Raw genomic sequence first — 21,357 nt, 5'->3', positions numbered from 1 at the left:
TGAGCTGGGAACCTCTGTGAAAGACACAGAAGGAGGTGTTGCAGTGAAGAACCAGGATAGAGACCACATTAAAGCACCTGTCAGCGTCGGGTCTTTTAGCGCCTTCACACTCTCATTATGCTCACTAATGCAGTCCTATCTACTTCAGCTTTCCTTCATTCCTTTTACCACTTTCCTCTTGGCACATGGTTCAAAAAAGAAATGTAGCGTACATCGTGTTTTATTGGCCGAGTGCCTTTTTAAAGTGCTGTTCTGTCTTGGTTGGAAAATATTGAGGAATTGTTTTAGCCCTTTTTGTTGCAGGTAGGTGAGGCTAAAATAAATGTGGAAGATTATAAAGTTTTATGACCTACAAAAGCAGAGCTAAGATAATATTTTCTTTATTTTTCCTGTCTTACTTTAGCTTTATAAGCTAGCTAATATGTATCCTGGCTATGGCAAAATTTTGGAAATTAAAAAGAAATTAGCAACATGGCCATAACCTACATTAAAAAAACTCAAGGTTTGATTGTCGATCAAATGCAGCTTCACTTCACTGCAGAGGGAAAGAGGGAAGTGAAGCTGGAATGTTTCAACCAATAGATGTATTTTGTACTTTGTAAATGTAAAATAAATCTTTTTTGAATATATTTGTCTATGATACACAGAGTTAGGCACACCTCACAAAATGGAGGAGAAAATTTTGAAATTTTGTGCAAGTCTAACACCTTTGTATGTCATCTTCCAGTACATTATTCATTAATTTTATGCGTTTGTGTATCCTGTATGCATCTAAAAACATCAGCGCATGGTCCAAGTCTGATCCCAGGTGAGAAGCTTTTTTTTTTTCTTGTTAGTTTTTTTTTCTCCTCCAGGTTTTTCTTAATTCAGTCCCTTTGGAGGCTTTTGTCATGTTTGTAATTTTCATTTCTAACATCCATGTTATGTTGCATGTTTACATGAACCGTCTTGATTCATTTAGAATGACTGACAGCAAAATCATAAATAAGTGACCAAGATCAATAAATGATACCTGTGAGATCAATAAATGGTCCCTGCATTGGATTATTCCACTTGAATAATGCAATGCAAAGATTTCCATTGTGTTGTTTTTGAGTGACAGAGAAGCAGTTATAATCAGTTATTTAAAATATTGATTTTTAAATATGACAACCTGTCAGTGGCGGCTCCTCTGATTACTGGAAGGACGATTGCTTACTGTCCTTCCAGTCAAAGCAATCGTCTTCATGCATTCAATGAGAACCAAGAAATAATTTAAGAATGTGTCTGGATGGGTTAAAAAGTGGATGATCAAAGTATAGGTTTGCTCTCCGACTTTTAAAAATGCATCACAATGTGTTCAACACTGTCACTACGTACTACTACTAATAATGATAATAATAAATCACTGTCATATTACCCTGTCCTTCCACTCATCCATTCACACACATGGTAAAAGCACTGCACTCCTACAAATCCAGCTGCCTACACTCATTTTATTACAGCACACAGTAACACATAAATACAAACACACTCTCCCCGGTTGTGTCTCACACACACACTGAACCTCTGCGGTGTGTCTAATTCTATCTGTCTGAGTGCCCTCAGCCTCATTTTGTTCTCTTCTTCACTCAGCCGTTCTCTCTTTCTCCACAGCAGCTCTCACACTGAGCCATTATTACCCTATTCATCCTCTTCCTCCCATCTTTCTCCCCCATTTCTCTCTCTCTCCCCACCACTTGCAACCTTCGCCTTCTATTCTCCCGTCTTTTTACTTTTCTGTATCATTTTCTGTTCCTACAGTATAATTTTTCCATCCTTTTCGTCACTTGCCCTTTCTCTCCCTCCGCATCATCAGTTGCTCTTATCATTTTTTTTTGTCCCCGTTTCAACGCCGTCACACTTTTCCTCCAGCTGCCCGTGCTGCTTTTTCCCTCCTCTGTCCTCTTTCCTTCTCCATCTCCCAACTACTTGAGGATGTTGGATACAGAAAGCAGTGAAGGAAGCATCTGAGAGCAACGGAAAGAGTGACAGGGTCAGATAGGGAGTCGCAAAAAGACTGAAGCACACAGACAATCAGCCAACCTGTCAGTGGCGGCTCCTCTGATCACGACATCAGAAAGGAGCCGTCACCAGAAACACGACTCTGTTCCATCACATCTGACATGTGTCACCGTGAGCACGTGGAGGTAGCTGACTGCCCCTCAGCTCTTCTCCGTATTTGTTCAAACAGCAAGGATAAAGCACGTCTGACCACAAAGATGGAAGTGAAAGTGAGAAAGAGGAACCTCGCAGACAATGAATTACATTTTACAACATGGAATAGATTACTGTGGCCGCTGCCGATGTGGGAGATCTGCTCTACTCTTAAGTCAAAGCAATCATCTTCATGCATTCAAGGGCTAGCTGCTTGACAATGCGGTATCCTGCTTTACTCCAATCTCTTTTATAAGCCTGCAGCAGCAAATAATACAAGTAGACAATAGGCATGGGTGTGAGATTCTCGTCGTATTGTCCTGGAAAATGTATCACAAAACAAACATTTCCTTCACTGAAAACAGAAAACCAACAATAATCACTAGCAACACTAAAATATTACAGCATACTGATTATTACATGCATACATTCATTTACTGTTATGTGGTTTTTGAAATAATAAATAATTAAATATATTCTGGAGCTCTGAAAAAAAATAAAAATAATTAAGAGGCCACTGCACCATGAGGTTTTCAACAGGTTTGAACCCTGTTGAAAACCTCATGGTTTTGCCACCATGTATTGATTTCTGAACGCTCCCTGAGTGAAAACATTTTTCTTGTTTTGCATTATTTGAAATGTGAAAACAGTGCATCTTTTTTGTTACTCTGATTATTTATCATTTTCTGCAAATATTTTTTTTTTCTTGGAATTTCAGAGACATGTTGACCATAGACCATAGAACAACAGATCAAACATACAACTATTAAAAGTAAAATCAGAGAAACTGATCATTTTAAGTGGTCTCTTAATTTTTTTCCAAATATTTATATATATTTATTCCAGTTAAGGATGAAATGACCTAAAATGTAATTTCTAAAGAAAGCATTTAAAAATACCACAAAGTAATAAATATTTGAGTGATTTTTATGCATCAGCGGCTTTTCGAAGCAACGGTCCACAGTAACCGTGCAGCTACACGTGTGTAACATGCAAAGTAAAAAGCCCAGTTACATGAACTGTGTTCTTGACCTGCTGCTTCTGCTTAGGGACTGATGGCAGTGAGAATAAAGCATTTTTCAGCCTAGTCTTGTATTTCACTCTGCTGCCCCTCTGGGTGGAAGTAGATCTACTTTTTACTGGTAGCTAGCCGACTCCTTGAAGATGGAGGCTGCTCCCCTGTGGACTTTGCGTTTTCAGATGATCTGCAGCGGCACAGTGGAGTCTTGGTGATCTTTCAGTCATCTCTACCACCCTCAGCAGGCATCTGCCATCCCGCATTTGTACACAGTCGCGGTGCTCTCCACAATGTATTGAGATGAATATTAAAGCCTTTGCACTTCTGCTCATTACAAAGTAACAGTAGGAGCAAAAGAAGGACTTAATTACTCAGGTTATCTGATTAGGTTGAGCTAGTTAATGGCTAGTTAACAAACATGTTGCTTGTAGCTGCACTTTCATTATTTCATTAGGAATTTTGCCCGGCACTCTTTTTATTTCTCTACGACCAACTGCAGTTTTCATGAATAAAATTATCTGAAAACAACCCAGTCTGTCTTTTTTATTTCTGGCTGAGAGAAAAAGTGTGGTAGCCTTCTTTCAGCCAACTGATCAAAAGTGTGCAACAGGTGAGGAGAGTTACAATGGAAAACCTTTATTGCTCTTATTGACTCGACAACTGCTTCGTTTAGTTCCTAAAATCTATCGGCATTTGGTTTTCTGTTTTTAAATGTACCAGATTTTCTCCTATTAAACAACAAGCTGTCCTCGGACCACAGACGGCTTCCTCGAATGACATCAGTCAGCTGTGACCAACAAAAAACAGAAAAAAGCTCAGGGCAGGACTGATGCTGGACAGTATATGCAAAGCAATCAGAGCTGGCAGCTGGAGCCATTTACATCACTGGTTTTGACTTTGAAAGCTATTCTAATAAGGTTGGCTGAATGGAAACAAGTGACAAGCTGCAGAAATTTGAAATGCTCCAAATGATGAGCTGTATTCCTCTCTGTCGCCACTTTCTCTGTGATGCTTTGCTGTGAGAGGAGTCACCAAAGCACAACTGAACACCAAGCAAGTCCCACTTTGGATTACTGTTTGTTTTTCCCTGTATTCTCCTTTTCTTTCAAAAGTGTAGAAACATCTTGGATGAAAAAAGGTTTACAGTTGTTTATAAAACAAAAGATCCAACAATAAAAAATACGATTATGCCGTTTAATTTGTTTCAATTTTTAATCTTCATGGAATCAAAATGAAATTATTTCAGAGGAAGGCAAATATAGTTTGTTAATTTCCTGCTCGTTCAGTTTTACTGTTGCTGCGAAACAAAAGTATAAAACAGCCAGAAATAACAAAAAAAATGAAAGCATTCTGTGCCGGGGTGAGTCAGTCTGAGCTGAAGCAGGTGTCAGAAACAACACATCACGGTCTCATACTACAGCCGGCCAAAGCACTGCCACCAGGGAGCACTGGCAGAGATTGGACGGATGGAGGGATGCCCGAATGGGTAGCTACAAAGAAGGAGAGAGAAACTCGTCAATAAAACACCTGAGGGCAGATATATGCTGCCAGCTGGCCAGGAAACAGATAGTGACAGAGTGAGAGAGAGGCTCAACATGAAACAGATCAAATATAGGTGAGAGCGAGGCACAGAGAGCGAGAGAGCTTTTCAACAAGAAGGAAAAATTGGAAAGATTTTTGAGAATTCAGACAAATAAACGGGAAGAGAGGTGAACGGGGGAAAGCAAACATGAGAAAGAGGCAGCTAAGAAATGAAATTAGGACCTTTTCTAGATTCTGTGGTGAATATTTGGCCCTAATAACCTCAACAAAGAGGCTCCAATGTAAGACGGTGTCAGCATGCTAAAGCTTGCCAGCTCATCAGATCCCTGACAGGATGATAATCAGACGGGAGGAAAACATTAAAGTGATCACACAGCCTTGTTGCTGCATAATAATGCAACCAGACATAAACAGATTAAATACCTAAACTACTTTCAGCAATTGTGTTCTCAGGATTAATGAGGTGATTCATGCACCTTCTTCAGAAGCTCTGGTTTCGTTTCACAGTTCAGATTCCTGGCGCTCCTCCTGGAGTCTGCTGTGTCTTTTGCCATTGCTGGCAAAAGACACAGCCTGAAGAGGATGTTGCAAGAATAGAAGACTGCTTCTAAACTACATTTAAGAGAGAAAAACAATCACAAACTCTGAAAAAAGGAAAACAGTTCCAATCTCAGCAATTAAGCAGATAAAATGGTGAACGTATAATAAGCTGTGCAACACAAAGATTGAATTGTGTTTTCCAAGATTGGCAACGTCATTCTTAAAGTCAAGTCTGAAAACCTCACAGAAATTAGCTTTATTTGAACCAAGAAGAAGCAGAAGCGGCGTGCTTTCTGTCCCTCTCACCAGACACATCAAATCTACCGCCAGAAATAAACAGTTTCAAAGTGATTAAAACTGAGCACACTTCATCTTTCATAACTTTTTCATTCCATTCCCACTGATTCTACATTACCTCCTCAATGATTCCCCCACGAGTCGTTGCTGACAGGCGACATGAAGCGACGTGTCCACAGGAGACGTTTGTGCGTGAACGTGTGGAGTGCATGTTTGTGTTTGGGGTTGGATCGTTCCTGTGTGAGCATGCCGTTTGTGTTCCCACATACAGGATTCACTGGATGTGAGAACACCGAGTAATATTAAAACAAATACAGGAGATTATGACTCGCAGACAAGACAGAGTAAATCACTGTTCCCCAATCACATGGCGGTAAGTGCTTTATGAGCAGCAAAGCCCTTTTTTTGCAGTCAAATGTGGTTGCTTAGTATGATAGCTAGCTCTGACAAAGAAAATTAATTCAGACATTAAAAGTAAAGGTCAGTGATGTCAAGAAAAAGAAAATCACTCCTTAGCTTAATATTTAGAAAAAGAAAAATAACCTCATTTGAAATCTTACATGCAAGTGTAACCCAAAACCTAATTTATTGAGTTTGCCAAGATAGTTAAGAGCCACTCAAACTAAAATAAAGCAAAATAAAGTGAAATAAACCACTATTCTGCTTATCATTTTTTAATCCTGTAAAATTATGAACAGGACTGGTCAAACACCAAGCAGATGATAAAGTAAGACGTTCTATCAGTATGTTGAACACAACTTTTAAACAGTCATGTTTAATATAAAACTAAGCAAATCGTTTGCTTCATATAGCCTCCACAGTTTAAATTTCCCCCAGGTGTACACACTGAAGGTCAGCTGTTTGAAGGAAGCCCACCACAATTTTCTTGCTTAAAAGGAGAAAAGGGATCAAATTTATTTCAATAATGACCTCAGCTCCACACGGTTAGATAGGCAAGGAAAAGATAAAGACACCCTGAGGAGATGAGACGCTTTAACCAGCATCTTTATGAAACCTGAAATCCTGACGTAGATGGTGTCATTTTGAACATGAAAAAAGTCAGGTGTAAAACGACCAAAACTCTGGAGGGACCAAATTAACAACCTAATAGCAGCAGAAGTGTTTAGTGAGAAAAAAATAAAATAAAAGTAAGTCATATCATTTCCGTTGTGTCTCACAGAGAGGTGGAAGACTGTGATGTGTTGTCTGGACGACTTGGCAACATGAGAAATCAAGGATCAACATACTACCTGGGATGCAAAGTTTAATGCTATGAAAGGCGTAAATTATTAAATAATTATTAGGGAGAAAGTAGGTCATGCTTCTGCCTGGCCAGCAGTGATTTAAATAAATATTTTTCACTATAGACAGAACATCTGCAGATCATGGCATGCTACTATTGAATACCACTCGACACATCTATGGCGTCTCAGAGTTGTGATGCTCAGGAGTTGAATTTCTTAATAAGTCTCCAAAATGAATGTTAGTTTGGCTGTAGGCTTCGCATGCAGGAAAAGTATCTCCTTAGAGCCGCTTCCAGCAGCACAAAAACAAAGCAGATACCCAACATTGTCATAGGGGAAAGAGAATCATAAAGATACAAACACAACACAAGACTACGTTTTTCACTCCCGATATTAAAGTGAGCTCCAGTTTGAGCGGCAGGAAAGCCTCTCCTCTGTTAAAGTGCAGCATTGTACTTGGTACCAGAGTGTGACGGCGAGCAACAGTGGCTGCGTTCATCCTGCCAATGCAGCTCGGCAAATCTAAATGTGATGAGCGTGGGCCGAGATTGGCACGGCAGGAGGAAGATGGTGCCCAGTGTGCTCAGGCACTGCCAGCTGTGCCAGCCTCAGAGTCCCATTATAGCCGAGGGAGCCAGCTTTATCTGTGTATGTGGATGTCAGAGATACCGGTCTACTCGCACTGTTTTGTTTGCAACGGAAATCTCTGCCATCACTTTTAGCTCACATTAAGGCCGTATTCCCAGCACCTATCGTTTGAAGTTGCTGGTCTGGATCCTTGTGTGGAAGCTGGCAGTAGGACCGAACAATGGCTGAGGACAACAATTTGAATGTGCAAATGCAGAAAAACCTAGCTGCAATTGAGAAACCCAGAGGAAAACATTTCAAAATCAGAAAATGATTTTTTTTTAAAAGCAAAGCATTGCAAATAAAATAAATTTTACCTTGGCATCACTATGCAAAATAAATTTTGTTGTAATAACGGGGCTGATTGTAGCCTTAGCAGCTATTTTACATGACTTGTCAGTAATTGGTGAATGCATTATTATGTTTAGTTTTCCTCCCGTCTCTTTCATTGTGCCATTTTTTGATTTTTTAGAAGCAAGGCGTGCTCCATAAATTGTCTTGGTTTGCCTTATTTTCATTTTCTACCTCACATTTAAATAAGGTTTCTTAGTTGCAGGTTAGTTACACCTCAAACAAAGAATGACCAGATGCTTGAAATCCACCTTTTATTCTAACAATAAGAGCAAATTAGGGCTTTTCAAAAAGAGGGTGGGGGGCAAAAAGCAACAGAAAATAAAACGGTGCATTTTAAACAGAAAGTGATGAGGAGCTCTTCAGCGATACGTGATTTACGAAAGGGAATAAGTTATTTGAACATGAGAAAATATGAACTATGAATACTTAGACTATTCAAGGCATATTTCAAACTAAAAACGCTTCAAATTAAATTACTGGAGAACCCTCAGATTCCTTTTTGTCCTTTTCGCTACAGCTGTATAAAAAGTCAGCAGCTGTGTCAATCTGCTTGATAATAGAAGGCACATAAGTCTAATGAGGCACATGAGAATGGCATTCAGTACAAATGTCATTCAAGAAAATCAGTAAGTATAACATGATCAGATTATTTTTTATTTTGTCTTTTAGTATTTTTTTATTAATTCTGTCTACACATGGTATTTCATGATTTTGCAAAAGAGGAAGTCAATACTTAAAAGCCTTAAAACTGTATTATTCCTGTTGACCAGAAGGGGGCAACTGTTCTAGTTAAGAAAAGTAAAAAAATCATTTTCTATCCAGTCTTTTTCTAGCTGTGTTACTTCAGAACTTATTACACTAATATAGCAGAAGCTATAGGTGTGTTTTGGTGGCTGATTTAACACATTTTCTTCATTTTTCTCTGTTTATGTTAGTCAAGATTCAAACAATTGTGTACATGAAGCTCTGGACCTAGTTGAGCTGTTTGCGGCTGAACCTATAGATGAAGCTTAGCTCATCGCTTCAGCTGAACACACACAGAATGAAACAGAATATTTCCTGCAACAGGCTGTTCAAATTTTCTTAGCTACCAAAAGAAATGAATTATGACAATTATTACTGAATTATAATTGAAGCTGCGTTGCTGCAACCTACATCCTACAACACATTAGCAGCCAGCAGTCTGGACATCCAGACACAAAAAGCTAATCCCAAGTATGAATGACATTAAAGTATTGCCCGATGTCATTCAAGACAATGTAACAAATTTTCATTGACCATCCTCAGAGGTTTTACTTCTATGTAGCAATGGAGTTAAAGCAGCTAAAATGGTTATTTACATAACCAGAGACCTTTTTTTTCTTCAAATGTTGTACATTTTTGAAAATGTAGGGATTGTTCTGATTATATTGTTCTGTTTGAAGAGTAAAAGCTGATGCACATGGTCTTTAAATCATATTTGCACTGCAAAACACTATTGTAAGAATGCAATTATGCTTCAATTATCAAAAGTAACATCCATAAAACACACAACAGTTTTGTGTTTGTTATAAATATTTTCTTTGTGCATCTTTGTTATTACATGAAAAAAAAAGCCATTTAATTCAATATTTTTGAAAAACATCATTAAGAAAACAATTTGCAAATCTTTTAAATTCCTCTTCGGTAGATGTATCTCATAAACACCAAAATAAATACATCTTTTTTGGAAAAAAAATATTACACTTTTGATATTTTTTGAATTCACCGCTTAGGATGGATTTTGGTCATTGTCATTCTCGATCTTGAAATGCATCATGGTCTTTATTCCTTGTGTTGTGCACCCTTCACATTAGCCACTTCAGTGCTAATTAGAGTGCTGTCCCCTTTGTGAAGAGTCTCAGGTAAATATTTGTACCCAGTGATGTACTAATCATCCTCTGATTTGGGGTGCAGACACAGAGCTGTTCAATGGAAATAACCCTCCCCGTTTCCTCTCTTTCAGGACCTCACCACATCCCCCCCCCAGGACCCAACTTCCTCCTTTTTCTCCACGCCATCAGCCCTCCTGCTTTTTCCATTCTGTTGGCTCATTTTCCTCCTCCACAGTATCTCTGTCTTCCTTACTCTGTGTCCTCTCGCTCTGTTTTCCCTTGGTGCATTTGGCCTTGCTCTTTTGCTCTTGCTCTCTCTCTGCCCTCCTTCTTATTCTCTCTCATTTCTCTCTGCTTCGTACTGCATCTATCTGCCCTGCCTCTCCCTAATAGTCTCCCTCTACCTCTTTTTTCTTCTTTTGCTCGCTCTTGCTGTTTTTCTTTTTCTTCTCAGCTCCCTCGCTCGCCCTCTCTCTCTCCTCTCTGGGCAGCGTGCCAGCTCCTCTTCCCTGGCGTTGAACCAACTTCCCTCCTCCACTCCTATTCCACGCCTCCTCCTCCCACCACCCTCCCTTCCTCTATCCCCCTTGCCTCTGATTGATGGCCCCTCTATTCGTAAAGGAGAGGAAGGGAAAGAGAGGAAAAGAAAGAGAGATGAAAAAGAGCTACAAAGCACAAAGACGTATACAGAAGCACACAATGTCACACATCCATACATACCCAGTACTGTGCTAAGCAAATGCTCTTCTCTGTGCACATGGAAGCGACCACAAACAGCTGTGCACACAGCTCTCTTGGAGAAAGGGCACACAGAAAAATCCACCCAAACAGAGCAGGGATGACAACACACACAGCGCAAGCACCCTCCCAGCATGAAACCGACGGCCGCATGAACACTTCCTCTGACACATGAACACACAAAGACGCCAGTTCAACTTCCCCCAGTGCATAAGCAACACATCAGAGATGAAATGCAGCTCACTTTTAGTTTTTTGAAATACAAACTCATTCATGCATTTACAAAGACAAATGTGTGGATTCAAGGACACAGATGCATGATCCACACATAGGTGTCTGTAGCACACAGGTGCATATTAAATGCATTCAGACATCACTGAACGGAAAAGGATGTTAATATACGTTACTAAATCTGTGGCTCACTTTCTGCTCTAGTTTCATTGCTTGTAGCTCTTCTTCTATGATAATTTTATCAAAAAACAAAAAACAACAACTAACGCATCACTTAGATTTCCATTTCCCAGATCCTCAGCCGGTATTGACCAACACTATTCATCCTCAAACTCATTGTTCTACAAATGTAAACAGATAATGAGTAGCAAGCTTGTTGAAGTGACTACACAGTGTGTTAGAGTATGAAAGCATTCCAACATCATGTAAAAGAATACAATCAATGTGATACTATGCTGCTCATGCCGCCACCAGAGCTGAAGGTAAAGTGACGTTTGCGCACAATATGGGGCATTTCAGCACCATTAATTATTGCTGCTTTAATGCTGCAGGCCAAGGACGCCCAAGATGAGTCCTTAAGAGCTACCGTCATTCACCGTAGCTGCAGGCAGATTGTTTTTTTAGAACATTTTTTTGGAATGCTGAATGCTTCAAGTCATTTAGCAGGATAATTTAGATGAAAAAAGCCAAAGAAATATAGTGCAGAGGATTCATAAACTAAACACGGAGGTGAGCTTTGCTGTGGCTAACCTCTGTAGCAAAAGTAGAGGCTTTGTCCAACATTTCTTCTCATTTCATTCAGCAGAGAGGTATATCAAAAAGTATTTTACGAGTAAGGAGCAGATATGAAAAAGCTTTGCTAGTCAAGGTAACAACACAGTGACTAGACATATGAGGATGCTTTACTAACAAACAAGCTGTCATTTTACAGAAGTCAGATGTCTGGGTCTCTTTCTCCCACTAACACCCCAGAGTTACTGTGTCTCATTTACTTCCAATCATATCACATAATATTATGATAGAATATTCCTACCACAAAACTAAAAAAAGAAAAAAAGTTGAATATAGTAAATATGCAAGTTATTAAGAATAAAAAGAAATACAATGTGAGAATCCAAAGATCATGCTTTATCAGAGTACAGTAAAAGAAAATGTAATTAAATAAGATCTAGTCTCAAAAATGTGTATTGGATGACCATTAATTCATTTTGCAACAAATGTATTCTGCAAATAAAATAATTTTTCCAAACACGTTAAACAGATAAAACAATAAACATAATCTGAAGCTCCTCTGTCAAAGTTAATAGCTATTAAACTAAAACATTCCCCGAGAATTTAATTATTTTTTCCTTTCTCGTCTCATCTTTGCCTGTCTTCTTCCATGGTTTATATTTCCGAACTTATTTCCTCAAATTCTGAGATTTTATCCAGCTCTGTTCATACTCTCTCTATCTCTATATGGCCCATTATTCACAACTGGGCTCTGTTGTACACAACTGAGCTCCAAAGAGTTTGAACAGGGGGAGAGACATCAAAGCCACACACACACACACACACACACTCTCATACAGACCCAGCACAGATGCTACAACATGTGCAGAGAGTGACTGCATACACCACTGATCAGAGAGAGTGCAAACACACACAAGCAAACATATTTAACGTGCTGTGACCTCTCCAAAGCCTGCTCTAGTTGACCCACTTGTGCACTGTGCTCTTAATCCGTCCCTTTAAATAAAATTAGTCAAAATAAAGCATCCAATCAAATCCACAGGATGAAGGACAGAGTGGCTTCTGAGAATGGTAGAAAGAAAAAGCTGGTGGAAAAAAGAGAAGAGTGAGACCAGAAGATGGAGAGAGAGAGAGAGAGAGAGAGAGAGAGAGAGAGAGAGAGAGAGAGAGGAGCCAAATCCCTTTATGAAGCGAAGCAGTGAGTTGAAAATGAAGGCATGTTACTTGCATGTGCCAGGGATTCAGGTCACAACTTCACCCAAACATGCCCATGCTTCCAAGCACACTCACACCTGTGTACAAAAACACATGCATAAAAAGGCCAGACAGCTCTGGCTAATTAGGCAGGCAGTTGGATAAGCACCTGCACACACATTTTTTTTTTTTGCAATCCAACTAGATAAACAACTTCTCATGTGATCATCTTCGTCTGCTTGTACTCTCTCTTCATCGTGCCCAGTCTCTTCTCTTTGTTTTATAGCCATTTGTTCATGTCTCTGTTTACTATCTCCCTTATATTCTTTAAATTCAAAGTGTTAATCACAGCAACAGAAGCACACATGCATGTGCACGCGTGCGCGCACACACACGCGCGCAAAACCATCCTCATATGTGTGGTTGGTGAAATGAAAGGAGGGAACAGGAAGGAAGGACAGCCAGCTGCTTCATCTGTCCTCAGGAGTCCACAGGGGAAACAATCTGGCTGCAGAGCATCCTGACTGTCAAACACAGCCTCCTTTAATATCTTGCCTACACTCCATGAACTGCACCAAATATATTTTAACATATACATTTCTGCACATGTTTATGTAAATTTAGATAAATGGAAATAATATCTTGTCTACAACCATTTCTTAAACTAAGTGGTATGCCGCTTCCAAGGCTTTTATCTAAATGGTTTAAAATTAGTAGAAATCAACTTAACCCAAGGGCAAACTGACTCATTTCATTTATGGGATACACTCTTTCACAGGATTCCCACCGTTTAGCATGTTTGCAAAATTTTATCCAGGGAACTTAAAAGGCAGATCTGACCTCACAAGCACATTTGACCGATTTATAGAGACAAGTGACGTTATCAACAAATACCGAACATTGCATTTACAGGCTAAGCTAATTTACTACATCTGTCGCAGAATGGGCTTATGCTTGGATAAAAAGGAAAGTAATAACTATTTGGTGTAATACAGGATTGCGAAGGCAGTGAGATGTAATGATAATATATCAAGCAAATACTCCCAGTGCAGTCCTCAGTGCAGAAACAGACTGAACTGAGAGATACATTGACCTGATGCAGGACTTTGTTTCTTGTGTTTAAATCATTGAATGCATTTAGACAGCCAACATAAAGACAGAGACACAGCACAGTGAGCTTAAAGGGAAATCCCTGCCATAATTTAACCACAGCGTTCAGGTGAATGATGCAAGCTGTAAGCCACTTCAGTTCACTTTAAATAGTTTGAGAGCTCTTATTTCAGTCAGTTGAATCACATATGCAGCAGCAGAGATGCATTTGAAGCATGCAGGAAAGTAGGGTCTGAATTTGGTGTATTTTTACCAAAGGAAACTAATAAAATTAGGGTTATTGCTATGTATATGCTCATCCAGGAGTAGTGAATCTGCTGGGTTTTGAGAGTTGATTAATCAACAGATCTTGCTGCACCGACTGATTACAAGAATATATTAGAATGCATGTGTGATTGACTTGAAATAACTTTTTTTGTAAAGCACCTCAAAGCAAGATTTGTTGTGAATAGGTGTTATAATGGTAAGCTAAACTGATTTGAATAATTGTAGTATTTTTGCATACTTACCAAACACCCATATTATTTGGGATTTTAGCATATTTGTTCTTTCTCATATCCTACCTGCTAATTAAGCAACAATGTCTTTGTCATTTTAAATTTTTCTAATAAAACAAAGATCTTTAAGAAGTGTGCATCTTCAGCCATCTGCCTGGAAAAAAAAGACATCCTAAAAATCAGATGTTTGTTCTTGTTTTCTACCTCTTTTTTATTTTAACATGTTTAGCTGACAGGCAAAACAATAGCAAATAAAAGAAAAATGCCCTATTCTTTCAAATTTGTCAACTTACATGAACCCAGCTTTTAACCACACCAACCCAGCATTATATTCTAACTTAAAAAATTCCTCCCACAAAACTGAAATTACTGTCAAAGCTCAGTACTACACCACATTCAAAGAATGTGTCAAAAAGTCAATCATGTAAGCTTAATTACCACTTTTAAGTTTGAGATGTTGATTTCAAAACAAGTCACGTATACATCTGAACACACATAACATAGTAATTATTATGACTTAGTAATACAAAGCCCACTTGATGAAGTACAGGACAAAAAGTTGGTTGGGTTTATCAGGGAGATGATGGACGGATAAGTGAAAGAAAAGCTATGCAAGAATATATTTGCCCAAAATTAGCCATTTTGGATCAACAAACACAGTTCAGCTTCTCACTTCTGCAGAAGTTATAAACTTGCCAATGACCCAAAAACATTTCTCAACCTTACATTTGGTTCCCAGGTCCAGTTATTCTTCTTCGGCTTCACCATTCTCCAGCCATTTTTGTGGTTTCTAAAATGTTTCAATAATTTGCTCTGACATTGAACCTAACCTTAGCCAAAACACCTGACTCCAACCTCTTTCTGTAAACTACATTTGTAATTAGTCTAACAAAATTCTGTCTACTTGCAGTGAAGTCTTGCACCAGAACAGACACGTTTTTGTCAGCATATCCAATATTCAGAAGGACGAGGGCTTAAGACGATGGGGGCCTTAGAGTTGGGAGAGTTGAGAACCTGCATCTGTATATTGTTTAGAACAAAAATGTGCCATTTGCAGAAAAAGAAATCCCTTGTTGATTTTAGTTGTTCGGGAAGAAGATTTGAGACTAGGCTAGTTAGTCCAATTACCACATCATTTCTAATGAACATTAGATTTTGAAGCACATCTAATGCCTGACTTTAAATGAGAAGATATTTTGTGAAATACTGGATCCTGTTATACCTCTGAATTATGCGTCATGTTTGATGCAGTCCCACTGGGAAAAAAAATAATTTGATCAATGGCTTTCAAATTTACAGTGCCCTGCTGTGTTATGACCGGACCATGTTACTTTCCCATGATGAAGTTGCAAATGGTGTGAGAGAGCTGTGGTGCAGCAATTGCATGATGCCATAGCATAAATATTCACTGAAAAGTGTTTACAACCCTTTGGAAAATGAATGACACAAAGAGTCAAACCATTTCAGAAGGTAAAATGTATTTAAACAAGTTGAAGTTGAGTGTAGGTTAGCTAGAAAATGGTAGCACATAATATAACGAGCATGGACTAATGTAATCCCTATCTTTCACTAAAAGGACTTTGTTATCAGAAGCTTAATACATCATCTGCTGTTTTCACGCAAAAATGTTGGCATGACAATGTGAAAAAAATAGGACTCTAAGGAAGGAAAGAAAATGAGCATAAATAATGAATAGAAAGGGTTATGCTGCCCAAATCAGGGGTTTATATTATTTTAACTGGTGGCGTTTTAGCCTTCCTATCTTCTCTATGTTCAGGTTTTCCCAGACCGCATTCATTTGTTGATAGCTGTCAGAGGACACGTGCCTCCCCTCCTCCCATTATCCTATCATCCTGCTGCATTAATTATATGGCAACACAAAAGCTTCAATCTAATCAGCACACACCTCACAGCAACAACACATCATCACATCTGTAAACTCTCCTGCTCCAGCAGCTGCGCGCCCCAGTGCATGGCTGAATTATAAAGTCAATGAATGTACATGTGGTGCATATGCACATCACTGGGGATGCAGTGAAAAACCACCACAGCCCCAGAATTGCTATGTCAATGAATATAGAATAATGACAGAAAGCAGCGCAAAGTCCATGAAGTCTCCCTCGCTGCTTGGGGGGACTCTGCAAGGATATATGAATTTATGATATGATAATGAAAGTGAACCAAGTGAGATAATGTGATGTGTGTCTGCAGGTCACTGTATCCACAAAGCTTAGAAAAGAATGGAGGAGATGCTATCTTTCTTGAGCCTTTGTGCTGTTTGGATACAATCATCACAAACAGTCGGGGACAAAGAGAAGAGAAAAAGTGAAATAGAGAAAGGAGGGCTGGAGATAAAGAGCATACGTGGAAATTTAAAGAGCGAAATGGAGACGGAGAGAGAAAATAATCAAAAGTAGCTCAAAGGAAGGGTAGGAAAGCGAGAGACGACCGTTACAGCTCAATTAATGCCGAGACATGAGATGGCCCTGCCACTGATAATGACAGAGCGAGTGTTGGAGAAAAGGAGGGAGAGGGCAGGGGGAGGCTACCGGCAGTGATCTCAACAGGATGTTGGGAGTAAGTTGGAGGAGGAGGGGGGGGAAGCAAAGGAGGTGGAGAGGAAATAAGAGCAGATACTGTTAAATCTATTCATGATTCATTATTTCTTGCAGCAGCTCAAAGCTCTCCCTTGATGTCTTTCTCTGTACGTCTTCCTATCTTTCAGCTTCTTTCTTTTTTCCTCTCCATTACTTTTCTTTTCTTGCCTCTCATTTTCATCTCCAGCTCTTTTTCCCCACTTCATCTGTTCTATAAGGTCTTTTTCTGTCACTTCTAAAGCTCCATCCTTCCTGTTTACCCTCTCCTCTTTCATCTGTTCAATTAATCTCTTTCTCCTATTTCTCTTCTCATCCCTGCTGTCTTTTATCAGTTCCTCTTCCACGGTTAACTGTATTTTTCTCTACCATGCTCTTTCCTCCCCCTCTTCCTCTTATCAGTCTTTTTAAAATCACACTAACCTTCTTTTGTACACTTATTGTACTGGCCTCGCAGAAAACTCCATTCAGCTATCCAGCAAGCTAAACACCTCCGCACAATAAATCCAGGACATCCAGTAGAACCTGAGAGCTTATAATGTGATAGGTGTGAAACTGACAGAAAGATACACAAAACCATAAATAAAATAAATCATAAATGAATCTGGCCCGCCGTAGCTTTGTATTTGGCCCTTAGAGTCCAAATTACATCAATAAGGCCCTCCATTTTTTCACAAGACTGCAAAATTCAAACAAAATCAACAGATCCCCATATTTTTTCATATGACCCAAAATGAAACTGAGTTGGAGATCCCTGCACTAACAGGATGCCTTATTATTACACACATGAACCGCTCAAACTGCAATAATAACAAAAACACACTTCTAGTGAAATATCCTGCTCACAGGGATTGCCTTTAGAACAGCAGGATTGCATGAGATGGTGAACTCATTACATAAAATGTACAAGGAGAGGAAATAAAAGAATGGAGGAAGGGACAAAGGAAGAAAAAACAAAAGCAAGGAAGAACAGGAAGAAAGGAAGGAATATGAAATAAAGCCAAGGAATACAGCAATGTCAATTATTACTATCTTTCTATCTTATAAGATATATATATATATATATATATATATATATATATATATATATATATATATATATATATATATATATATATATATATATATATATAAATCCAGGACATCCAGTCCTGGATTTATATATATATATATATATATATATATATATATATATATATATATATATATATATATATATATATATATATATATATATATATATATATATATATATATCCAGGAAATCCAGTTGAACCACGTTTTAAATTGATAACACATTCTCTCCTGTCTCCTGTCTTACTCATAGTACTTTTCAGGATACTCCACTATATTCTGGCATAAACTCTCCTACCTTTCCTTTCGATCTCATATTTCCCCTGGTGACTCTTCTTCCTCTCCTTCCTCACTAACCCTTGACGTCAATGTACTCTGGAGATTACTTTTCTCCCTTTTTTGAACTCTCATTTGCCTGAATACAACTCTTTGGTCTGCTGTCATTTTCACTATCTTCATTTTTCCTCTTTCTGTTCCCTCCATTTTCCACACTCACCCCTTACTTGGCCTTCTTACCTCTGTCATCCTCCCCACTCTTCCTCTCTAAGAGGTAAAGCCAGCACCGCTGTACATTTCCTTTTTTTTTTGGCGACAAGAGCTGACAGGCCAGCTCTCCCTGGCTGTTTTGCCAACCATCCAACTTCCTCCCTCTGTGTCTTTTAATCCCTTCCCTTCCTGCAGAGTCAGTTTCTCTTCTGACTAAAGTACAACCCTGACATTATGTTTGGCAACAAAGCAGCCATTCAAACATGAAGTCAAGGCTTCACACAGTCCATCCTTGGGTTTGGGGCTGAATTTTATATTCTAAAGAAGAAACATTGGATTGTATTTCAGGTTTTAAATCACAGTAAATATCAATATAGTATATTCTTCAAAGAAGATGGATTATTCCTCTTTATCACCAGCTGAAAATATGTTTTCATATGTTCTTCTGTTATTTTTTAAACATCATGTAGACATTTAATTAGAACACATTTCCTCAGCTAGAAATAAAAGGGCCATAATCATTCTTAGAGTTTGTGTTGCTGATGTGTTACTTGTTGTAGACGATGCTGATTGATAAATAAGGATTCCTTACATTCAGCAGGGAGAACTGTTCTGCTGTTTCCTATCTCAGAATGTATGTTGGTATATTAACCCATTACGTAGGTGTAAATATGAAAATAATTATGTGGAATATCAAGTCCTGTCATGTCTATTAAGTATGTGTATTACATTGCACATCTTTATTTCCTGTCTGCAACTTTAAACAAGCACCTGAATTATAAATGTTCAAACAGAAAGGGTCCTAAGAAGTAACCCAACCTGTAAACATGCTCTCAAAATAAATGAAGAAATAGTTTTAGTAATAAATGTGCTGTAATGGCCCCTCTGGCAGATGTCGCCAGGCAAGTACAACAAGTCAAAAAAAAAACACACTTGTATGCGTTTTAGATCCACACATAAAAAAAGCATGGTCTATGGGCGCCTTACATATAGCAAACTTAATACAGAAAGTCTTCTGCAAATATTGCAGCTCATTGTCAACCAAAACGTACTACACAGCTTGCATCTCAAGTGTTGATCACTCTTTCAAAACATAAGCACAGAGTTATTGTTAAAATGTATTCTAAACTGATTAAATTCCCACCAGATAAGTTTTGCTTTAGATGTTTTCCCCATCATCTGTCCTAGAAATAGTTTCGACAGATGCCTCACCTTAAGCTCAAAGCACAAGGCAACTTAAACCAGCAGAGCAACACAAACCTCCATGCGCCCAGCTTGAACTCTGTGTTTGTAAATCCGATGTTTGATATCTCTTTGCTATAATTACCTCGATGGCTAAATGACGTGATAATTACGAGGTGAAAGTGCAGAGCACAGAGCCTTTTATTGGAAGGCGTCTAGAGACGGTTTCAAACAATGAGCTGCTTTCTGAAGGTGTACGCCAAAAGCTCATTGTAAAAGTGAAAAATAAACCCCTTCTTGTCTTGTCCTCCGTGACAGTGCCTGGCTCCGCCACAGAGAGCCAGTTAGCATGACAGATAGATAGATATAGAGAGGGAGGGAGGGAGGAAGACGCATGCAGTCACCTCAAAGGAAATGCCATTCAACTGGATAATGATTCTGTCTATCTGCAGGAAGGTCTATCAACTAGAACAGGTTTCGCGTCTGCCTTTTTGTCCTTCTACGTCGACATTTATCTGACTGTGTGCCTGTCTCTCTCTGTATGCAATTTGACTGTCTACTTCTCCAGTAGCGTGACCCAGACAGCAATTAGTATGGGGATTGACAAGCAGCTGCAGGCACCTGAGAGCACACACTGCTCATGAGACAAATGTCTTCATTCAAGACTACCAGATCTCAGCAAGGACAAGTGGAAATGTTACACAATTCACAATGACCTTCCCTCGCAGGCTTCAGCTGCACATCTAGTCTTTGCATGAATCTAGGAGTATTATTAATGGTGTTATCCTGTAGATCAGAGGTTCTTAAGACACTTTAGATAAAATGCCAACTCACTAAACGCCTTCAGGTTTTCAAAATACCGCTGGGGAATCAAGCATCTTAAAATATTCTTTAATAAAAACTTTATTGTATCTGCTCAATTTAAACTTTAAGAAATTAGGTTCAAAAGTGTAAACTATTTTGGAAAATTGTATCTTGTATTCCAAGTCGCTGTAATGTATCGGCTCAGCGGTCAAGGTAACATGACCAACTATGCAAAGGGGTTATCTTTAGTGTTTCTCAATAGCAAGTTTGATTTAAAGGCATTGATTACCCTGGGAGGTTCATAATCTCAGCCATTGATGTTCTAAAATAATGACCACACAGATAACACTCAAATATATTTATTCTCACATATTTCCCAATTAATCCCATTTTATTTAGAACCGCCTAAAAATTCAGTTGATGTTTATCATGTACATTTATATATCTGCCATTGTGAAGTAATCCATAAGGAAAATAATCACAATATTACTACATTATCATGTAATTAGCTTTGCTACTATCACAGCTTCTTAGCCCATGTCTAGCCATTACAATGGGCATTTCATGTTCGGACTTATAGTAGGGCTTACAATTCAGATTCACTTTTTTTTAAACACAAATATTAAAGCATGAAAGCTCACAGGCACAAATGTCTCTCATGAGCAATGGCTGTGGTGTTGTACCTCTTCTCTTGTTCAATGAAAGCTGCGTCTATAAAACAGCCAGAGTTGTACTAACAACCCCTAAACACATACCCTGCAAATATTCCAGCAAAAACCTTTCAACACAATCATATCAAAACATGGTAAACACAATTCTTCCTACCTGTTTGTGCATCTCAATGTTGAGACCGTAGGACATTTCGTAGTACTGCAGAGATTATAAAAAAAAAAGACAAACGACAGAGGATTTAGTTCATGACACATTTTGACATTCAATTCTGCAAAATGTCTCCAGTTGAGCATCTGTTGCTTAACATAGCCACATATGCTGCTATTTATCTCTGCGCTTTCCATGCAAGCAAGAATAATCAAATGAAAAAGATTTCAGTTGCGCAGACAGAGT

The 21,357-nt window shown here is 38.7% G+C and overlaps 1 protein-coding gene across 3 annotated transcripts in view; it reads right to left on the bottom strand.

The window, feature by feature from the left end:
• The window catches only part of tle2b (TLE family member 2, transcriptional corepressor b), a 79,052-nt gene that overhangs the window by 25,931 nt on the left and 31,764 nt on the right, over positions 1-21,357 (bottom strand). For all 3 annotated transcript variants that reach the window (XM_055047775.1, XM_055047794.1, XM_055047784.1), the window contains exon 4: positions 21,118-21,162. In XM_055047775.1, the coding sequence (XP_054903750.1) occupies positions 21,118-21,162 (45 nt within the window). The remainder of the gene's footprint in view (positions 1-21,117; positions 21,163-21,357) is intronic.

The sequence above is a fragment of the Poeciliopsis prolifica genome, unplaced genomic scaffold, assembly GCF_027474105.1.
Source record: "Poeciliopsis prolifica strain line A6 unplaced genomic scaffold, Auburn_PproV2 SCAFFOLD002, whole genome shotgun sequence".
NCBI lineage: Eukaryota > Metazoa > Chordata > Actinopteri > Cyprinodontiformes > Poeciliidae > Poeciliopsis > Poeciliopsis prolifica.
The sequence above is the reverse complement of the archived record's forward strand: the minus strand, read 5'-3'. Positions and strand labels throughout refer to the sequence as shown.